Genomic DNA, 22,689 nt, shown 5'->3' with positions numbered 1-22,689 from the left:
GCACCATTAGGTGCCAAAACTTGACCTACCCAGTTGCGGCCCACTTTTTGGAGGCAGGCCACTTGATTTCGTCTCTGCGTTATATTGGCATCGAACATGTCACCCTCCCTAGGAGAGGGGGTGACCTTGATAATTTATTGTTAAAACGAGAGGCTGCTTGGATCTTTAACTTAAAGACCCTTGCTCCCTTCGGTCTCAACGTGGACTTTGATCTGAAGCCATTCTTGTGATTGTTGTGACTTTGCCATTGTGGCTGTTTGTAGGCTTGTGTGGTCTTAAGTTAGTCTATGCTATCCATTTGTATTTATTGTATGCTGCTCTTTCTATGCCATTTTAATATTTGAGAAATTAACCAATGATATTAGGCCACTCTTGGCCATTACAGACACCTGTGTGTCTTGACACTATATAAACGAGTCACCCCGCAGTGTCTGTGATTGTACCCTGATGAAGACAGCTTGCCTGTCGAAACGTTGGTAAATTAAACATTTTTGCATCTGAGCTCTTAGTGTGCGGCTCTCCTTTATTTTTTAGTTCAATGTTAACACCATTCATGTCACCTGATGTCTAAACTCAGTGCTGGTGTGCTATTATTTTAAATACAGTCTTACGTTCGTCATGTTGATGGTATGCATCATATGAATATAACCTGCAGTGCTTTAACGCAATTCTTTTACTTTATTTCATGGGTGAACAAATTTCACCATGTAAATATGTCCCTTTCATTTTTCCACTACAGTATGCATCTGTCACACTGAGTTTAATAAAGCAGTAAGACAGCCCTGTGTGTCTCTCATTGTGTACATTGAGGACAAGTACATTTCAGGAGTTAAGACTACTACATTTTGTTCTCACAACAATATAGACAGGATATAATCCCTGGGATTCATTTTATTTCAATCAGGACACAATGGCTTCATTACTTTTCTGACATAGAACTGAGAGACAAATATAATGCTCCCAGTAAAGATTGTAGTGTTATATCAGAAGACAAAACTTAACAAGAGCCAACAACACTGACTGGTATAGACAAATATTTGATACTGTAGGCCTATTGGATTATAGAAAAAAATAAATACATGGTGTGGATAATGTGACATTTACATGGCGATTTACAGTCTTAATTTGCTAGTGTGTGGTTTGGATGAAACGGTCCAGGAAGAAGGAATCGATAAGGCATTCATCTTCTGAGAGTCTGAGCTGACAGCGAGCTCGGGAGAAACCCAGGCACGCAGCCCAGGGTAGGTGGCGGCCAGACCGGGAGGGAAACACAGCCCATGTCGGTCTGTCTATTAGAGACATTAGCTTTGTTTACACCTTGTGCTAACATGTGAGTTTCATGATCTGATCAATATGATCCAATCACTATCTGAACAAGGTTTGTCGTGTTTACACATTGTATTAAATGTGACCAGATTACCTGGTGCCTCCCTGTATGCAAATTATTTGACAGATATTCTTTCAAATTAATATGAATGTATTTATTTTAAGACAAAGGTTCTTACTGTCAACAACACTAGAGGATGGTATAATGATTATTTCAATTGTTTGATCATCCAGATCTGTTTACACTTGATTGATATCAAGACACAATGCGTGCCTGACTACAATGTGTCTTTTAATCATCTACACCAGTCTACAAATGTGGGCACATTTAGAATGTGGACAAGATCAGGACAAAGGGTGCATGTTAGCACCAGGTATAAATGGGACTACAGACAGATTCTCTGGGAGAATTTGACCCAACGGCATCCGGCACCCATCTGACATGCTTTGAACTGTAATTCACATAAGCGACAGTACTTAACTGGCTCTAGTCGGACCAATTTTAATCAAGCTTTAGGGCAGTAGTATGGAGTTGAGGGAGTGTTCCCAATTTGTTGCGAGGCCAGTGTTGTAGGTTTCTTCACCTGCAGATGGAATAGCTGCCAGGAGAGATCACTGTTGTTGTGCCAACCTCTTCTCCAACTTCAGTTTCAGCTCCTCAGATATGGCTGAAAGGAAGACAAGAGAGTCAAGAAACCAGCATTTAGGGTTTAAGGTTAAAGTTCCCTGAGCAATTACTTCTTATAATCATATTGTAGATGGTTGGAACTCTTCTAAATGAAAAGACATAACCAAAACGGTTGACCTACTCCGAGCCACAACGTCTAGTGGGACAGAATTTACAGCGAGGCGTCTCAACCTGGCGTCAGGGGTATCTGTAGAGGTGCTGGGGGAGGTACGAGGTGTCGGAACAGGGGGCATCAATGGTGGATTCAGGGTCTTCCTCTCAGCTTCTACAACACAAGGGAGAATGTTTTCATTGATTGATCGATTCCAAAAGGGAAGATTGTGTCACACAAGCAGCTACCCAAAAAAGAAATACAACAAAAAAAAATGAAACAAAGTGCCATAATACGGGTGGTTCCACGAAACCAGTCCCTTTCACGTCCCTTTGATATTTTAAGTCGAAATTGTGCACAAACATTGTATATAGTGTTGTTCCGAAAGGTTGCTGGATCGAATCCCTGAGCTGACAAGGTAAAAATCTGTCATTCTGCCCCTGAGAAAGACAGTTAACCCACTGTTTCCGATGACGTGGATGTCAATTAAGGCAGCCCCCCCTCTCTGATTCAGAGGGGTTGGGTTAAATGCGGAAGACACATTTCAGTTGAATGCATTCAGTTGTACAACTGACTAGGTATCCCCCTTTCCATTTTATATGTTTTCCTTTTCTTTCTTTTGCTGTTTTTCAGCTTTATTGCTCTCTACTTTTTTTATTTTTTTTATTTCACCTTTATTTAACCAGGTAGGCAAATTGAGAACACGTTCTCATTTACAATTGCGACCTGGCCAAGATAAAGCAAAGCAGTTCGACACATACAACAACACATAGTTACACATGGAGTAAAACAAACATACAGTCAATAATACAGTGAAAAATAAGTCTATATACAATATGAGCAAGTGAGGTGAGATAAGGGAGGTGAAGGCAAACAAAATATATATATAAATAAAAATATAAAAAGGCCATGGTGGCGAAGTAAATACAATATAGCAAGTAAAAAAGTAGTATATCCTAACACCACATTCCCTGTGTACGTGTGGTTTGTTCTAGTAGAAATACATCTATAACATGCTCTGTTCTATCCTGTATTTCTATCTGATATTATATCTAGTGGCCCTTTTGGGTACTTTAGATTACATCAGGTGTCTGCAATTACCTTTGGCTCGCTGTATGGCTTTATCTGTTCCACTATTGTTTGTGGAGATATGCTCTGATGAAGGTCGATTGACCGAAAGCTCAGCTATAAGTACATAGTTCATGAAATGCCTTTCAGTTTGTTATTGACCGAGGTTGTTAGAGTAGTCGGGGAGAGTGGGGTAAGTTGAGACATTTTCTACATGATTCAGCATCCCTATGACAAGGGAAATATAGTATTCTTTCTAACAAAGATACATTACATGACCAAAAGTATGTGGCATCCCGCCAAACCCAGATTCATCCGTTGGACTGCCAGATGGTGAAGCGGGATTCATCACTCCAGAGAACTTATTTCCACTGCTCCAGTGTCTAACGGCGATGAGCTTTACACCAGTCCAGCCGACGCTTGGCATTGCATATGGTGATCTTAGGCTTGTGTGCGGCTGCTCGGCCATGGAAACCCATGTCATGAAACTCCTGACAAACAGTTCTTACGCTGACGTTGCATCCAGAGGCAGTTTGGAACTTGGTAGTGAGTGTTGCAACCGAGAACAGACCATTTTTACGCGTTACGTGCTTCAGCACCTGGCAGTCACATTCTGTGAGCTTGTGTGGCCTACCACTTTGTGGCCGAGCCATTGTTGCTCCTAGACGTTTCCATTTCATAATAACAGCACTTACAGTAAACCGGGGCAGCTCCAGCAGGGTAGAAATTTGACGAACTGACTTGTTGGAAAGCTGGCATCCTATGACGGTGCCATGTTGAAAGTCACTGAGCTCTTCAGTGAGGCCATTCTACTGCCAATGTTTGTCTATGGAGATTGCATGGCCGTGTGCTCAATTTTATACACCTGTCAGCAACGGGTGTGGCTGAAATAGCCGAATCCACTCATTTGAAAGGGTGTCCACATACCTTTGCATCCATAGTGTATCTACATACATTTCGGGACGTTGTGTATTCATGTAAACATTACAGTAGTGAATACATAGCATGTCCAAAAAATTGTTTATTTGATAACAGGCTTAACACCTAACAAAATACTTTGTACTTTTTTAAACACGTAGACCCTAGTGTTACCTCATATTCCAGAGATAATGCCTTGCATTACGCCTGGGGGGGGTGTGACACTTCAATTTGCTCAACCTTCCATTGGCTCAACTCCCCCCATGGCAAGTATTTGGAATATATTAGCCCACAGCTACAAGGATGCACTTTCATGCTAGGTTTAGGACCTCATATTGTAGGTTATAGGAACCCCATCTAATGTACAGAACAATCTTAAAATGATATGCTTTTGTTTTGATACAAGCATCAAGAAACCTTTGTGAAAATCCATTTATTGGACCTAACTTGCTTACCACATTTTCCATGTGGTTTCTTCCTTCACAGACTACATGAAATGATGACCTCTTCCTAAATATTTGGTCAAATTATAAAATGCATGGTTTACAAGAAAAAAAGGGGTCTCACCTAACCCTTTGGCTCAACTCACCCCAATCTCTCCTAAAGTACCAGTAGTCTTAAGAAAGTGGGACTCACTTGGCAGACGAAAAGGTGTGGGAGGAGGCTGAGGGGGGTGAGCAGCCTGCACTGCAGTGCCTTCTTCCCTTTCTTCCTCTAGAAAAGCACACAAACAGGAATAGCAACAGAAGGTGAGGAATGAAGTCATACCTGAAGTGTGTTGGAAGATGGAGCGGAGGGGGGACAGAGTAATGATAGTACTCACGGGTGTCATTGCGGTAAAGGATCTCCCCTCTATCTGATTCAGACTCTGGAGTTGGCACACGCTCTCTTGGACCTGGGATTAAAACACAATATTCCTTTTATGTCCTCTTTCCATTACAACTCATTGAATCTGGTCATTACTAAGGCAAAACATTCATCATTTGAAGCTTGAGATAGAAGTTGCCAAGTAGATCTAGGATCAGATCCTTTCCCATGGTCTTACATCATATAGTCTAACACCACGCAAATTAACTACCGGTCTTGTCTACCTGTCCAAAAATGTGTGTTAGCGGCTACCTCCAATTCCTTATTTTAATGAGAGCTATAGTTGTAAAGTTGGTTAGAGATGATACTCTTGATGTAAAGCCAACATGGTGCCATTGTAAAGGTGTGTGTGATTGTTAACAGGGTCAAGGAGGTCCCAGTAAGGGAGGTCTGTATACCTGGTTTGGGAGGGAGGGCAGGGACTGGCACAGGGGGCATGGGAGTACTGGGGGCGCACTGCAGACTCTTCTCTCCACTCTCCTCATTTGCCTGAACAAACGCTGCATAGACAGCAGGTATTAATGTTATGACCAACACGACTGATAAGCCAGAGCCATATTTAACTTAAGATGGACAATTAACAGAAACACAGGGAAAAACTGAGAATTAGAGAGAGAGCGAGAGAATAAATGGTAGTAAATGGTGTGTGTGTGCTCTTTCTTACTGATGCTCTCTTCGTAGGGTCCCTCTATAATGAAGGGTGTCAGAGCTCCATTAGTCTTCTCCACAAGACAGTTGATGACACCATGCAGTGTGGCACAGGGGATCTACAGGCAGAACCAATATCATTAACAAACTGCATACACCACAGCTGAAAACAGCCTGTCAATATGGCTGCATTCAGACAGGCAGCTCAAATCTGATCTTTTTTTTCACTAATTGGTATTTTGACCAATAAGATCAGCTCTGAAAAAGATCTGCTGTGAAAAGATCTGCTGTGATTAGTTAACAGACTAATTAGTGGAAAAAATATCAGAATTGGTCTGCCTGTGTGAGCGCAGCCTATGCCTGAAAACAGACCGAGTCAACATGACTCATTTAGAGAAACATTGAGTACACACTGTACCAGCAATCAATCTGAGTTAAAAGCTCAGATATCACCTACAGCAGAACTAAGGCCGTGTCCCGCTCATCACTTCAGAAAGGACCAATAAAGGTAAGATGTATTATCATGCTGATTGAGTTGTCTGTAAATCAGGTGAAAACAGGGGCAGGCAAAGACAATCTCTTATGGTTTATTGTCCTGTGAGTACCTGTGGAATATTTCATCAGTCTCCCTTATCACTCCCTCACATTGGCTTAACCTGAGGTTCAATGCCTCTCTAGGGTCAGAACGAGAATTCACTTTCATAAGTTTAGATTGACGAAAAGTGCAACATTGTTATTTGCCATAAAGAAAATAACTTTCTTTAAATGTATTATTTTGCATTAAAGTATTGGGTGTGGCAGTTGACAAGCATGTGTATTCAGAAAGGAGGAAGCAGGAATCCCTTTGAAATACTCACTGGAGTCTCTACATCGAATGTGTATCCTCCGTCATGTTTCCTAGCCACGCGATAGTGTCTGAATACAGGCCTGACCGAAGAGAGATACGTTATCAAGGAGTGGCACATTAATGAATTATAAGTAATAATCAATCTATCTACTGGAATCTAATCTATCTGTCACATCAACAAATAAGTATGCACTTCTCTTCACGTGATTCAGCACGTGTGGCCTATCATGGACTATTAATCAAATGATCATGTGACATGCATTTGCTTTGACTGTACTGCAGATATCATTGTCAGGAATTGAGGGGAATGGGGGGGGGGGCGTACCCATTGAGGTCCTGTCGAGTGGTGACAGCCAATGAGACTCCGTCCCTACTGGGCCGCAGCAGCAGGTTCCCACGGTCAGAGTGTCTCTCCAACATAATCTCTGCCTCGGTACGAGACACTGGCTGGTAACACCTGCACACAGACCATCCACATATAACACATCTGAACAGAGGAAATCAAAGGTCTAAATAAGCCTATACAGAGTTAGGCAAAATCCATTCGTTTAGTGTATGCTTACGCAGGCATGTCCTCTACGAGACTGAGGTTGGAGCTGGATGCTGCAGCAAGGGTAAGGGACAGGTTGTTCCGTCTCTCCCTCTCTGTCTCCACTGTCTCCCTCATCATGTGGATCTGGCCAGGAAGCAGGTTGAGTGAGCTGGGCACTGACAGCTGGAGGGAGAGACACACAGGGACTGTTTAATACCGTCATTTAGACCAAAAACCATGAAACACAGCATTTCTGAGACAATATTGGCTGAGCTATGTGGTATAATCCTATCAAATTCCCCACATATATAATTATACAATGCCAATAAACACTGACATTATACTGTCTGTGAATGCAGAGGGAGAGATTAAAAAAAAGAGCCAAGAGGAAGAGAGAAGGAAGGAGAGAGAGAGGAGGAAGGAGAAAGAGATAAGGAAGGAGAGAGAAGGAGAGAGAGAGGAGGAAAGAGAAAGAGATGAGGAAGGAGAGAGAAGGAGGGAGAGAGGAGGAAAGAGAGAGAGGGGAGGAATGAGCGAGGAGGAAGGAAAGAGAGAGAGAGATGAGGAAGGAGAGAGAGATGAGGAAGGGGAGAGGAGAAAAGAGAGAGGAGGAAAGAGAGAGAGAGAGGCGAGGAAGGTGGAAAGAGAGAGATGAGGAAGGAGAGAGAGGGGAGGAAAGAGAGAGATGGAGGTGGAAAAAGAGAGATGAGGAAGGAGAGAGAGAGGAGGAAAGAGAGAGAGAGCGAGAGGAGGAAGGAGAGAGAGCGAGAGGAGGAACGAGAGAGAGATGAGAAAGGAGAGAGAGATGAGAAAGGAGAGAGAGATGAGAAAGGAGAAAGAAGAGGAAGGAGAGAGAGAAGAGGAAGGAAAGAGAGAGAGGGAGGAGGAAAGAGAGTGAGATGAGAAAGGAGAGAGAAGGAGAGAGAGCGAGGAGGAAGGAGAGAGGAGGAAGGAGAGAGGAGGAAAGAGAGAGGAGGAAAGAGAGAGAGGAGGAAAGAGAGAGGAGGAAAGAGAGAGAGGAGGAAAGAGAGAGAGGAGGAAAGAGAGAGAGGAGGAAAGAGAGAGAGGAGGAAAGAGAGAGGAGGAAAGAGAGAGGAGGAAAGAGAGAGAGAGAGGAGAGGAAGGTGGAAAGAGAGAGATGAGGAAGGAGAGAGAGGAGGAAAGAGAGAGAGCGATGAGGAAAGAGAGAGAACGAGAGGAGGAAGGAGAGAGGAGGAAAGAGAGAGAGCGAGAGGAGGAAGGAGAGAGAGCGAGAGGAGGAAGGAGAGAGGAGGAAAGAGAGAGAGCGAGGAGGAAGGAGAGAGAGAGAGAAGAGGAAGGAGAGAGAGGAGAGAGAGGAGGAAGGAGAAAGAGATGAGAAAGGAGAGAGAAGGAAGGAGAAAGATGAGGAAGGAGAGAGAAGGAGAGTGAGGAGGAAAGAGAGAGAGGGGAGGAAGGAGAGAGGAGGAAAGAGAGTGAGAGAGGAAGAAGGAGAAAGAGATGAGAAAGGAGAGAGAGAGAGGAGGAAGGAGAAAGAGATGAGGAAGGAGAGAGGAGAGAGAGGAGGAAGGAGAGAGGAGAGAGAGGAGGAAAGAGAGAGGGGGAAAGAGAGAGAGAGGAGGAAAGAGAGAGAGAGGAGGAAAGAGAGAGAGATGAGGGAGGAGAGAGGAGGAAAGAGAGAGAGAGGTGGGAAGAGAGAGAGATGAGGGAGGAGAGAGGAGGAAAGAGAGAGAGCGAGGAGGAAGGAGAGAGAGCGAGAGGAGGAAGTAGAGAGAGCGAGAGGAAGGATAGAGAAGAGGAAGGAGAGAGAAGAGGAAATAGAGAGAGAAGAGGAAGGAGAGAGAGGAGAGAGAGGAGGAAGGAGAAAGAGATGAGAAAGGAGAGAGAAGGAGAGAGGAGGAAGGAGAAAGAGGAGAGAGGAGAGAGAGGAGCAAAGAGAGAGGAGGAAGGAGAGAGAGGAGGAAGGAGAGAGAGAGGAGGAAGGAGAGAGAGAGGAGGAAGGAGAGAGAGGAAAGAGAGAGGACGAAGGAGAGAGAGAGGTCACGCTTAAAAAGGTATTATTGTAATCACTGCCAGGAAAAGGAAAAGTCCCTTTGTGATAGCATAATTTGCTTTTGAGCAGAGATAAAGATATTATTCTCAGTTTACTGACCAGGTATTAGCAGGAAAAATGATCATACTGAACATATGCGGTATGGTTGTGAATTAACTGTATCCTGATTCACTAACCTCAACTACACAGTAGATGAAACCTTTCCATAGTTCTCGAGCCTCTAGACTTGGGGCCTGTAGAGAGAGGGAGGGAGTGAAACCATTAAAACTATTAAACACAATAATGTTGCATAAAGACGATGAAAACAGTCCCCTATGTCCTTACAGTGATTTGGATCTCTCTGTCCTTCATGTACAGGAGGAGTCCTGCTGCCTCCAGGTTTCTGTCTCCAGTGCAGTCATCTGTCAAGGACATGACGTCACTGAGATCCAGTTTCTCAACATACTATTAAAAACACACACACGAGTAGGTGAAATATTGGATTGTCCCCAACTGCAATACGTTGACCACTGTTCTTTTCTCTATTTAATGTACCACTGTCCCATCATAGCCCCCTTCTCTTGCCCATTACATTCAGGTAACTCACATCGTTGTCTTTAGTGTTGTTGAAGAAGAAAAGAGTGTTTCCACACAAGCATGTCCATAGTCTCCGAAATGCCTGGACAGACAGACAGATTTAAGACTTGTTGGCAAAGAGATGGTGAAAGATACCCAAGACAATGACAATTGACAAGAATTTCTGATTCAGATAACCTTTAACTCATTATCCATAGTTCATGTCATACCGTTGTGTAACAGCTGGACTACTGACATTATAAAGAGTGTTGACAGTAATCATTGGAGCCGACTGAACTGGTTTGCTAGTTTCAATCAGTTACGGAAATCACAGTATGTTTCTCAGTAAGGAAAATGTGCATCATTTGAGCCATCAGTCTACACTCTCTTGCCATGAAAATGAAAATAAATTAAAATTAAACATGCACTTGTTTTTTTCTACTAGCACTGACTTTGCTTATAGCTACTTTGAGGGGAAATGTATTTGATACGACTGAGATGTGTGGTCGTCTCACCTAACCATCTTAAGACAAATGCACTAATTGGAAGTTGTTCTGGATAAGAGCGTACGTAAATGACTCAAATGTAAATGTAATGGAGGGTAGGCATGTGGCTTTCAGCACAAAGTGGAACATTCGATTATTATCGAGAATTGATCGCCCAGTGTAATTCATGCAAATCCTGTTGAACTGACTGACTCATGTCTAGTTCCTACCTTTGTGACAGTTTTATCCTGCAACTAAAAAGTACAAACTGGGAAAGATTTGGTGATGTGTAAATGGTGGTAAATAACATATTTGTCTTTCAGCTTCTTCTGTTGATATTACAACCTTATACTATCACGTGATGCCATTATCAATGACCCAGAGCAGAGCCTCAATACTGTCAACTCATGTCTGAAGCCCTATTCTAAAATAAGACAAATACTGCAAAGAGAAGAATAAAGGATGGTCAATATCTCTATCTAATCTGTCACAACAGCCTGGTCTTATCTTAAAGATGTCCTCCAGTAATTTTTGAACTTTTTCTGTTGAAAAAACTAAGTCCAAAGTATATGTTATGGTGTGGGGTGCATTTTTCTGGCATGGTTTAGGTCCACTTGTAGAATCTATGCCAAGGCGCATTGAAGCTGTTCTGGCAGCTTGTGGTGGCCCAACACTTTAAGACATTATTATTTTGGCAGATACCTGTATGTGCTTGTGATAAAACTTAATCCACAGTTATTTTTTATAAACTATTTATCCTCTGTGGCTAAATGATGCTCTCTGCTGTATTTTGAACATTGAGAGCGGGCTCCTGTGGTTGGTATTTGTATGTTTTTTGCCTCTTGGGCCTCAGCCCGATCCACACAATTGACCAGTCACATTTATTTATTATGTAGATGATTTAAATGTTGTATTTATAAGTTACCCAATCAAGACAGGCTCCCCAGTTCCCTATGTGGGCCCCCTACCTCCTCTCCTCCCCCCATCTGATGATTAGTAGAGCAGCAGTATATATATATATAAATGTCTAACCTGTACCCCCGCACACTGACTCGGTACATGTACCCCCTGTATATAGCCTCGTTATTGTTATTTTATTGTGCTACTTTTTAAAATATATACTTTTATTTTATTTTGTAAATATTTTCTTATATCTGTTTTCTTAAAACTACATTGTTGGTTAAGGGCTTTGTAAGTAAGCATTTCACGGGAAGGTCTACACCTGTTATATTCGGCGCATGTCCAATTTGTAAGTCGCTCTGGATAAGAGCGTCTGCTAAATGACTTAAATGTAAATGTAAATGTGACAAATAAAATTAGATTTGATTCAGGTTTTTATTAAATAAAAAAGATATACAAGAGTATGTGGACACTCCTTCAAATTAGTGAAATTGGCTATTTCAGCCACACCCGTTGCAGACAGGTGTATAAAATAGAGCACACAGCTATGCAATCTCCATAGACAAACATTGTCAGTAGAATGGCCTCACTGACGAGCTCAGTGACTTTCAACATGGCACCATCATAGGATGCCACCTTTCCAACAAGTCAGTTCGTCAAATCTCTGCCCTGCTAGAGCTGCCCCGGTCAACTGTAAGTGCTGTTATTATGAAGTGGAAATGTCTAGGGGCAACAACAGCTCAGCCGCGAAGTGGTAGACCACACAAGCTCATTGAACGGGACCGCCGAGTGCTGAAGCGCGTAAAAATTATCTGTCAAGTCTCAACGTCAACAGTGAAGAGGCGACTCCGGGATGCTGGCCTTCTAGGCAGAGTTGCAAAGAAAAAGCCATATCTCGGACTGGCCAATAAAAAGAAAAGATTAAGGTGGGCAAAAGATCACAGACATTGGACAGATATGGCTTTTTCTTTGCAACTCTGCCAGTGTTTTGCGGGTACTATTTCATGAAGCTGCCAGTTGAGGACTTGTGAGGTGTCTTTCTCAAACTAGACACTCTGATGTACTTGTCCTCTTGCTCAGTTGTGCACCGGGGCCTCCCACTCCTCTTTCTATTCTGGTTAGAGCCAGTTTGCGCTGTTCTGTGGAGGGAGTAGTACACAGCGTTGTACGAGATCTTCAGTTTCTTGGCAATTTCTCGCATGGAATAGGATTCATTTCTCAGAACAAGAATAGACTGACGAGTTTCAGAAGAAAGTCTTTGTTTCTGGCCATTTTGAACCTGTAATCGAACCCACAAATGCTGATGCTCCAGATACTCAACTAGTCTAAAGAAGGCCAGTTTTATTGCTTCTTTAAATCGGGACAACAGTTTTCAGCTGTGCTTACTTAATTGCAAAAGGGTTTTCTAATGATCAATTAGCCTTTTAAAATTATAAACTTGGATTAGCTAACACAACGTGGCATTGGAACACAGGAGTGATGGTTGCTGATAATGGGCCTCTGGTACGCCTATGTAGATATTCCATTTTTAAAAAATCACCTGTTTCCAGCTACAATAGTCATTTACAACATTAACAATGTCTACACTGTATTTTTGATCAATTTGATTTAATTTTAATGGACAAAAAATGTGCTTTTCTTTCAAAAACAAGGACATTTCTAAGTGACCCCAAGCTTTTGAACGGTAGTGTAAATCAAATCAAATTTTATTGGTCACATTCACATGGTTAGCAGATGTTAATGCAAGTGTAGCGAAATGCTTGTGCTTCTAGTTCCGACCATGCAGTAATATCCAACAAGAAAACAAACAATTTCACAACTACCTAATACACACAAGTGTGAAGGAATGTAAAGGAATTAATAAGAATATGTACATATAAATATATGGATGACCGATCGCCGAACGGCATAGTCAAGCTGTATATTTTATATTTTTTCACTGCAATCGCAAACCACATGAAGACTCAGGAGCTGCTCTCAATGAGTGTAGACAGCCTGATGCCGCTCTGCTAATCATCAGATGGGGAGGAGAGGAGGTAGGGGGCCTACGTGGGTAACTTATCTATACAAAATAAATTATAAACTGCATAATAAATAAATGTGACTGTTCAAATGTGTGAGTCAGGGGCTGGGCCCACAGACTCGGTCTCGACCTTTAAGACTTTATTGAAGACTCATCTCTTCAGTAGGTCCTATGATTGAGTGTACAGTCGTGGCCAAAAGTTTTGAGAATGACACAAATATGAATTTTCACAGAGTCTACTGCCTCAGTTTGTAGGGTGTCAATTTGCATATACTCCAGAATGTTATGAAGAGCGATCAGATGAATTGCAATTAATTGCAAAGTCCCTCTTTGCCATGCAAATGAACATATCCACTGCATTTTAGTCCTGCCACAAAAGGACCAGCTGACATCGTGTCAGTGATTCTCTCGTTAACACAGGTGATAGTGTTGACGAGGACAAGGCTGGAGATCACTCTGTCATGCTGATTGAGTTCGAATAACAGACTGGAAGCTTCAAAAGGAGGATGGTGCTTGGAATCATTGTTCTTCCTCTGTCAACCATGGTTACTTGCAAGGCAACATGTGCCATCGACATTGCTTTGCACAAAAAGTGCTTCACAGGCAAGGATTTTGCTGCCAGTAAGATTGCACCTAAATCAACCATGTATCAGATCATCAAGAACTTCAAGGAGAGCGGTTCAATTGTTGTGAAGAAGGCTTTAGGGCACCCAAGAAAGTCCAGCAAGCGCCAGGACCGTTTCCTAAAGTTGATTCAACTGCGGGATCGGGGCACCACCAGTACAGAGCTTGCTCAGGAATGGCAGCAGGCAGGTGTGAGTGCATCTGCACGCACAGTGAGGCGAAGACTTTTGGAAGATGGCCTGGTGTCAAGAAGGGCAGCAAAGAAGCCACTTCTCTCCAGGAAAAACATCAGGGACAGACTGATATTCTGCAAAAGGTACAGCGATTGGACTGCTGAGGACTGGGGTAAAGTCATTTTCTCTGATGAATCCCCTTTCCGATTGTTTGGGGCATCCGGAAAAAAGCTTGTCCGGAGAAGACAAGGTGAGAGCTACCATCAGTCCTGTGGCATGCCAACAGTAAAGCATCCTGAGACCATTCACGTGGGGTTGCTTCTCAGCCAAGGGAGTGGGGCTCACTCACAATTTTGCCTAAGACCACAGCCATGAATAAAGAATGATACCAACATATCCTCCGAGAGCAACTTCTCCCAACCACGCAGGAACAGTTTCGTGACGAACAATGCCTTTTCCAGCACGATGGAGCACCTTGCCATAAGGCAAAATAACTAAGTGATAACTAAGTGGCTCGGGGAACAAAACATCAATATTTTGGGTCCATGGACAGGAAACTCCCCAGACCTTAATCCCATTGAGAACTTGTGGTCAATCCTCAAGAGGCGGGTGGACAAACAAAAACCCACAAATTCTGACAAACTCCAAGCATTGATTATGCAAGAATGGGATGCCATCAGTCAGGATGTGGCCCAGAAGTTAACTGACAGCATGCCAGGGCGGATTGCAGAGGTCTCGAAAAAGAAGGGTCAACACTGCAAATATTGTCTCTTTGCATCAATTTCATGTCAATAAAAGCCTTAGACACTTATGAAATGCTTGTAATTATACTTCAGTATTCCATAGTAACATCTGACAAAAATATCTAAAGACACTGAAGCAGCAAACTTTGTGAAAATTAATATTTGTGTAATTCTCAAAACTTTTGGCCACGACTGTAGTCTGGCCCAGGGGTGTGAAGGTAAACGCAAAGGCACTGGATTAACGAACCGCCCGTGTCTCTGCCTGGCCGTTTCCCGTCTCTCCACCGAGATTCTCTGCCTCTCACCCTATTACGGGGGCTGAGTCACTAGCTTACTTGTGCTCTTCCATCCCGTCCCTAGGAGGGGTGCGTCACTTGAGTCACTGACGTGATCTTCCTGTCCGGGTTTGGTGTCCCTCCCGGGTTTGGTGTCCCGTGGGGGAGATCTTCGTGGGCTATACTCAGCCTTGTCTCAGGGTAGTAAATTGGTGGTTTGAAGATATCCCTCTAGTTGACATGGGAGCTGTGCTTTGGCAAAGTAGGTGGGGTTATATCCTGCCTGGTCGGCCCTGTGCGGGGTATCGTCGGACAGGGCCACAGTGTCTCCCGACCCCTCCTGTCTCAGCCTCTAGTATTTATGCTGCAATAGTTTGTGTCGGGGGGCTAGGGTCAGTCTGTTATGTCTGGAGTATTTCTCCTGTCTTATTCGTTGTCCTGTGTGAATTTAAGTATGCTCCCTCTAATTCTCTCTCTCTCCCTCCCCTCCCGGAGGGCCTGAGCCCTGGGACCATTGCTCAGGACTACCTGCCCTGATGACTCCTTGCTGTCCCCAGTCCACCTGGTCATGCTGCTGCTCCAGTTTCAACTGTTCTGCCTGCGGCTATGGAACCCTGACCTGTTCACCAGACGTGCTACCTTGTCCCGTACCTGCTGTTTTCAACTCTATCTACCGCACCTGTTTTCTCTAACTCTGAATGCTCTTCTATGAAAAGCCAACTGACATTTACTCCTGAGGTGCTTACCTGTTGCACCCTCTACAACCACTGTGATTATTATTATTATTATTATTTGACCCTGCTGGTCATCTATGAATGTTTGAACATCTTTGCCATGTACTGTTATAATTTCAACCCGCACAGCCAGAAAAGGACTGTAGCCACCCCTCATTCTGAGAGTCTGATTCCTCTCTAGGTTTCTTCCTAGGTTCCTGCCTTTCTAGGGAGTTTTTCCTAGACACCGTGCTTCTACATCTGCATTGCTTGCTGTTTGGGGTTTTAGGCTGGATTTCTGTATAGCAATTTGTGACATTGGCTGATGTAAAAAGGCTTTATAAATATGTTTTTTTATTTTATTATTATAATTTTTTATACAAGCATGCTCTCATGCTCTCAAGAGAGCATAATTTAGCCACAGAGGATCAATAGTTTATAAAACAATATGTGGATTAAGTTTTATGAAGCACATACGGGTATCTACCAAAATGAAGGAAACACCAACATAAAGTGTCTTTAAAGGGTGTTAGGCCACCACAAGCTGCCAGAACAGCTTCAATGTACTTTTGCAAAGATTCTTACAAGCGGACCTAAACCATGCCAGGAAAATGCACCCCACACCATAACATGTACTTTATATTCTTGTTTACTCAAGTGTTTCCTTTATTTTGGCAGTTACAGGTATGCCTACAGTCAGAAAGACCGCTGTGTGGGCAGCATGCGCGCCATGATCCGTACACTAGCAAATGTATGCCAGTCCTGCCATATGTGGAATATATTTCTATTGCTGGTTGCAGCTGTCAGTTTGTCTTTTGGAGATTTCAAAATACAATACTGTGAAAAACGTAGTTTGAAAAGCACATGCCTTACTGCTGAAAAGAGAACACTAATCTGCCTGTAGAACCAACAACAAAAAATCCTCATCAACCTCCAATTTGAAGCTAACAGCAGCCCTGTTTTTCAAAGTAGCTCTTCTTGAGATAGTCAATTATCACATCGACCATCCCCGTGAGTAGCCTATGGCTTCATATTCATCGTTATGCTAGTCACAGTGTGCCAAATCCGGCCCTGCCTATATATCACGGAGTATGAACTAAAAGGGTATAGAGCAAACAACGCAATTACCCCAGTGATTTTACCCACACACCGCTACTGACAACAAACAGGCCAAACATAGACGAAATGTATCTATCACAAAATCCTTATACCGTGTTGTTGAATAATCTCTTCTCCAGGTATCCTTCGTGGTAGCAGTGTGTAAGATGGTTGCTCCGTCGTCTGGCTCGCTTGGAGGTCGCCATCAGTGTCGCGCTCGGACGCAGAGTTTACGCACGGGGAAAATAGTTCCCTGCTCTCCTGGTTAAGTGATTTGACAACACCTGGGTGGAGTAATGGCTTCAAAAAAAGTGAGAAATTGTAAATATATATTTTCAGTGCGAGAGTCCCTGTCAGAGTAGCACCATACGGTATGGTTAATAGTCCAAGGTGAAATTTGGAAAAGCTTTTGTTTTCTGCTCAATTATCATCTGAGATTCCTCTCGACTGGAAACTATTTTTGCTGGTAATTGCACTCTCCGTTGATCTATAGTAGGCAGGCGACTGCAGGTGACACTCGACTCAAGTCAAGTGTCTGTCGCCAAACACGCCCACAACAGGCTAAACACTCCTTGGTCTATTTCACACATTGGGCCATACCCATTTCCCAGTTAAGGAGGCGCTCTGACATTTTAACAAAACGTTTTTGTGAGTGCGGGAACTACCGTAACAAAAAAAGCCATCAATGCAGGGTATTCCCACTTTCCACACCCAGTCAAAGGGTTGGAATTCAAATCTAATTTTATTTGTCACATGCGCCGAATACAACCGCGAAATTTGTATTTATTTATTTATTTCACCTTTATTTTATTTAACCAGGTAGGCAAGTTGAGAACACGTTCTCATTTACAATTGCGACCTGGCCAAGATAAAGCAAAGCAGTTCGACACATACAACAACACAGAGTTACACATGGAGTAAAACAAACATACAGTCAATAATACAGTAGATAAATAAGTCTATATACAATGTGAGCAAATGAGGTGAGATAAAGAAGGTAAAGGCAAAAAAAGGCAATGGTGGCGAAGTAAATACAATATAGCAAGTAAAACACTGGAATGGTAGATTTGCAGTAGAAGAATGTGCAAAGTAGAAATATAAATAATGGGGTGCAAAGGAGCAAAATAAATAAATACAGTAGGGGAAGAGGTAGTTGTTTGGGCTAAATTATAGATTGGCTATGTACAGGTGCAGTAATCTGTGAGCTGGTGCTTAAAGCTAGTGAGGGAGATAAGTGTTTCCAGTTTCAGAGATTTTTGTAGTATAATGCTTACTTACAAGCCCTTAATCAACAATGCATTTCAAGAAATAGAGTTAAGAAAATATTTACTAAATAAACTAAAGTAATAAAAAATAAAAAAAGTAACACAATAAAATAACAATAAGGAGGCTATATACAGGGGGTGCCTGTACCGAGTCAATGTGCAGGGGTACAGGTTAGTCGAGGTAATTTGTACATTTAGGTGAGGGGGGGGGGGGGGGGGGTCAATGTAAATAGTCCTGGTGTCCATTTGTTTAATTGTTCAGCAGTCTTATGGCTTGGGGGTAAAAGCTGTTAAGGAGCCTTTTGAATCTAGACTTGGCGCTCCAGTACCACTTGCCGTGCGGTAGCAGAGAGAACAGTCTATGACTTGGGTGGCTGTAGTATTTGACAATTTTTTGGGCCTTCCTCTGACACTACCTAGTATAGAGGTCCTGGATGGCACGAAGCTTGTCCCCAGTGATGTACTGGGCCGTACGCACTACACTCTGTAGCGCCTTATGGTAGGATGCCAAGCAGTCTCCATACCAGGCACTGATGCAACAAGTCAGGATGCTCTCGATGGTGCAGCTGTAGAGATTTTGGAGGATCTGGGGACCTATGCCAAATATGTTCAGTCTCCTGAGGGGGAAAAGGTGTTGTCGTGCCCTCTTCATGACTGTCTTGGTGTGTTTGGACCATGATAGTTTTTTGGTGATGTGGACACCAAGGAACTTGAAACTCTCAACCCGCTCCACTACAGCACTGTTGATGTTAATGGGGGCGTGTTCGGCCCTCCTTTTCCTGTAGTTCACTATCAGCTCATTTGTCTTGCTCATGTTGAGGGAGAGGTTGTTGTCCTGGCACCACACTGCCAGGTCTCTGATCTCCTCCCTATAGGCTGTCTCATCGTTGTTGGTGATCAGGCCTACCACTGTTTAGTCGTCAGCAAACATAATGATGATCAGGATCATATGATCCAGGATCATTCCTTGGAGGAGCAGAGAGAGAGAAGTGATTAGTGAAGCAGTTTTTTATACCCTGAGCCCAGGTGGCTCCAATCACTAACGACCCTCCTCTGCCTGCAGGAGGAACCGCCCCTGCAATGCAGAGGAGGAGCCGTGACATGATGGAGTCGTGCTTGGCTACGCAGTTGTGGGTGAACAGGGAGTACACCCCTGAGGGGCCTCTGTTGAGGATCAGTGTGGCAGATGTGGGAGCGACCTGTAAGGAAGTCCAGGATCCAGTTGCAGAGGGAGGTGTTTAGTCCCAGGGTCCTTAGCTTATTGATGAGCTTTGTGGGCACTATGGTGTTGAACGCTGAGCTGTAGTCAATGAACAGCATTCTCACATAGGTGTTCCTTTTGTCCAGGTGGGAAAGGTCAGTGTGGAGTGCGAGTTTGGAAATGTAATAGGCCCAAACCGAATGTATGGTGCCAATAAGTAGCCTAGGCCTATTGTCACAGTGAGGGTTTACTTGTAGGTGGTTTTGCTGCCCTCCACCTGATTTGTTTGGTTAATTTTCTCCTTTTAGAGCTGAAGGAACATCGTGAGGAGGAAAGAGGCGAGGAGATGCGTGGGACTGGAAGAGGAGATTCTCTAGTGGGGGATAAATATAGGAAAAGTGAGGGCTAGGGAGGAGGTTTGAATATCCATACATTTGATTGTAGCTGTCTCTTTATCTAGTTGAGTGACGTGTTTATAAATGCCAGAAATTAAATGTTATTATTATTTTATTTTTGCTAGAAGCAAAATGGAATGGGCACTCCGGCCACATAGCGGCTATCTCAAAGCACCGATCGACACTATCTTTCCGGAAGCAGGAATTGATATCTGATTCAATACTATGTAATTACTAATGGATACTTAAATATATGTTTTGACTATAAGAAACTGTGTCTGATAGCGACTGAACAGCAAATAGTTTACGATGAGATATAACCTATATGATCAAAGAAACATCGCTTTAGTTTACGGGGAGAGTGACAAGGACGGGAGTGAGGGAGAAAGAAAAAGGAGGAATTGACATTAAAACACCACAAGGACACTACACTGCAGACGCTTTCATGTTATGTTTTTGCATAATTGCATAATAGCTTGCCAGCCAGTGTGGCGAAGTGTGTTTATTGAACCCTTCTGAGTATTGATCAAAAATGGGTGAAAAGAAAACCTCTAGCGGCTCTCAAACGCTTTCAGAGAAATGGGTGAGAATGATACATGATTTTAATTAAAATGTTGAGTGAAATTCATCTCGAGGAGCAGGCCTCGAGTTGCGGATGAATAACCAATGGCTATGCTCAAAGAACCAAAGAATAAACAACGCGCATCCATATTTAAATGTAATAGTGGTAATTAATACAATTAGATCAAATCAGTAGGCTACTATTTTATCCCTATATGGAATGTCTTCTGCGTTTCTTTTTTCTTACTAACCATATAAACAGACGCTGTCTCACAAAGGCCACAACATTAATTAGGGCTATCACAAATTATCAAAAGTGACAACAAATTAGCTATGTCAAACAACTTTAAATGTAACGTCCAACAGATTATTACATTTCAACGGTGACAGTGATTTATGTGGGTCACTGGGTGACTTCATGATCTCAAAGATGTCATGACTGCGATAACAAATTCAGAGGGAGTCATTTGTTGGACTTCTTTTTGTGGATGAATGGCAATCTTTGGTTCCTCATTTAATGTCAAGGTCATGGCACCGTATGTTTTAATTTGGACATGTTTTCATGACGTAATGAGAGTGGTTCGTCTCTCTAAGAGATCACCTTTCTATTGAATGGCTTACAAATGCATCATGCATAAAATATGTGTGTGTGTCTGTGTTCACAGACTCTGAGCCACCCTTGTCTCCACAGGTCATGGAGGAGGGAGAAGAGGAAGAGGAGGAGCGTAGTCAGACCTGAGGACCCTCTCGGGTTGTGGTTCCCTGCTGAGGAGGAGAGGCATTACCCTGAGAGTGCTGCTGAAGGACAGCCTGGTGGAGCCTGGGGATGGAGTGCTGTCCATATACTACCTGGTAATGCACCTGTAACAGATTATCATAATACATGTCCATACACAAATACACTGGAGAGTGATATGAGAAAGATGTATCTAATGGGTCCCTCTAACAGATATCAGCCTTGTGCCCAGGAGAGGAGACAGAGAGATAATCCCCATCAGATACTGCACTCTGGGTACCAGGAATGCTGCAAGGTATAATGGTGCTCATCCCAGCCTGTCTCAATAATGCATATAAGTAAGCATCAACACTTAAACACATACTGTATATCGACAGGGCTCCACACACGTTGGTGGGGTTATCAGCTTTCTTAGCCATCAAGAGATTCCAGCCTTTCAATGTGCTGTATGCAGCAACGTGATGCTTCTCATGGTAAGTCATACAGTGGTAGTAAGATAAGAAATGTAAAACTACAGTTTGAGTCTGTTGTATTGGGGGAAAATGACAGATGTATGATCGTGCGTCCTCAGGATTTCCACTGTCACCTGACCACCAGTGAGGTGGTGGGCTACCTCGGAGGACGATAGGACACTAACACACAACGTGAGTATTTCCTTTAAAAGCAGAGACAGTGAGCAATGTCAGAAATATGACATTGCATTCCCCAGGCTCTGGCATTACAGTAATGATCTTCAACATGTATGACCTCTGTTGTTGTGCCCTTTTGCTTGCAGTTTAAGAGCATTTCCCTGTCGCAGATAGAGATTCGGCCTTTGCTGTTGAGGAAGAGGTAAGCCCTAGTAACACTGATAATATCAGGACATGGATCAACACACGCCAATTCCATAGTATGATACAGATGTTTGTGTGAAAAACAATCAATGACCTTTCAGATCTGCCAGAATCTGTTCATGCGAGGTCTGTCAGGTTAACATCTATAACACCAACTTATCACTATTCTACCATCCACAGCAAAGGCCCAATGACCATGGCATCCCTTTGGTGGTGGTGGTGACCTATGTACAAGATAACTTCCTGACCAGTGATATCCTGAATGAGATGGTACTGTCTGTAAACTTAGTTATCATCATAGTAACCATACCTATGCAAATTCATTCAAATGGTAGATCATTGGCCATTTTGTAACTGTGTTCTTCTTACTGTATTCAATTATTGTTCCATAGATGCTGCTGGTGGACTTCTACAGGGCAGCTCCTGACCTGGTACAGTTCCATCAGTTCTGGTGTCCTGATACCACCATGATGGACAAAATCAAGGTCTGTGAAACATAAACCATTTACAACAGGAAACTGCTATGTAACACAAGTAGCATAGATTCCACACCATGTTAATCACTTAGAGCCGGATGCTAACTTGTGATCTGCGCATGATACCCAAATTATCTCACATCTCTCATTGACATCGATACATTTGCGTGAAGTTCGAGTCATGCATGTTATCTCCAGTTAGGAATTGTCCCTCAGAAATTTCCTCCTCACTTGTTTGGTTTCGCTCTCCCTCTCTTTCCCCCAGGGCTCTCTGAGCGGCCACGCACCCAAAGACCAAACCTACTCTCAGATCCTGGAGCCCGTCTACAACCAACTCATCAACACACACTAAGGTGGAAGAGAAACACGTTTGTGTATAATGCAATGATTTCAAATGAAAATCTCAAAATGACACCCTATTCCCCATACTGTAGTGCACTACTTATCTACACAGATAATAGGTTGTCATTTCTGTCCTTTGTCTGTGGTCTTACAACTGCTGCCATGGCCTCGGGCATACTGTAAGCTGAATGTGCACTGGCCTGAAGGAGGAGATGGTGACTCCAGAGTCCGGAGGGTGAGTGTACTGGTCTCCATGGCCTTTTCTGACTGTGAG

General features: G+C 43.1%; 1 protein-coding gene and 1 pseudogene across 1 annotated transcript; one reads left to right on the top strand and one right to left on the bottom strand.

Annotated features, from left to right (window-relative positions):
* Positions 1-871: 871 nt before the first annotated feature.
* LOC129855124 (signal-transducing adaptor protein 1-like) lies at positions 872-17,150 on the bottom strand. Its single transcript, XM_055922467.1, has 13 exons — positions 16,720-17,150; positions 9,604-9,675; positions 9,342-9,461; positions 9,194-9,250; positions 7,017-7,168; positions 6,779-6,910; positions 6,464-6,533; positions 5,623-5,725; positions 5,357-5,458; positions 4,915-4,986; positions 4,728-4,805; positions 2,136-2,279; positions 872-1,994 (listed from the first exon to the last, which is right to left on the bottom strand). Exons 1-13 carry the CDS (start codon positions 16,810-16,812, stop codon positions 1,939-1,941), a joined length of 1,251 nt encoding a protein of 416 aa, XP_055778442.1. The 5' UTR covers positions 16,813-17,150; the 3' UTR covers positions 872-1,938.
* A 2,849-nt stretch (positions 17,151-19,999) lies between these two features.
* On the top strand, positions 20,000-22,425 carry LOC129854842 (MPN domain-containing protein-like; annotated as a pseudogene).
* The last annotated feature ends 264 nt before the right edge of the window (positions 22,426-22,689 follow it).

The sequence above is a fragment of the Salvelinus fontinalis genome, chromosome 5 (genome assembly GCF_029448725.1).
Source record: "Salvelinus fontinalis isolate EN_2023a chromosome 5, ASM2944872v1, whole genome shotgun sequence".
Classification (NCBI taxonomy): domain Eukaryota; kingdom Metazoa; phylum Chordata; class Actinopteri; order Salmoniformes; family Salmonidae; genus Salvelinus; species Salvelinus fontinalis.
Note: the sequence above shows the minus strand (reverse complement) of the source record. Positions and strands in the feature narration are given on the sequence as shown.

What these genes read in the sequence shown, in the direction of transcription:
- LOC129855124 (XM_055922467.1), bottom strand. Translation starts at nt 16,812, where the DNA reads ATGGCGACCTCCAAGCGAGCCAGACGACGGAGCAACCATCTTACACAC. An exon ending in CCTTTACCGCAATGACACCC is followed by an intron (nt 4,806 to 4,914) that starts GTGAGTACTATC and finishes GTGCTTTTCTAG; the next exon opens with AGGAAGAAAGGGAAGAAGGC. An exon ending in ACTAGACGTTGTGGCTCGGA is followed by an intron (nt 1,995 to 2,135) that starts GTAGGTCAACCG and finishes TCTTCCTTTCAG; the next exon opens with CCATATCTGAGGAGCTGAAA.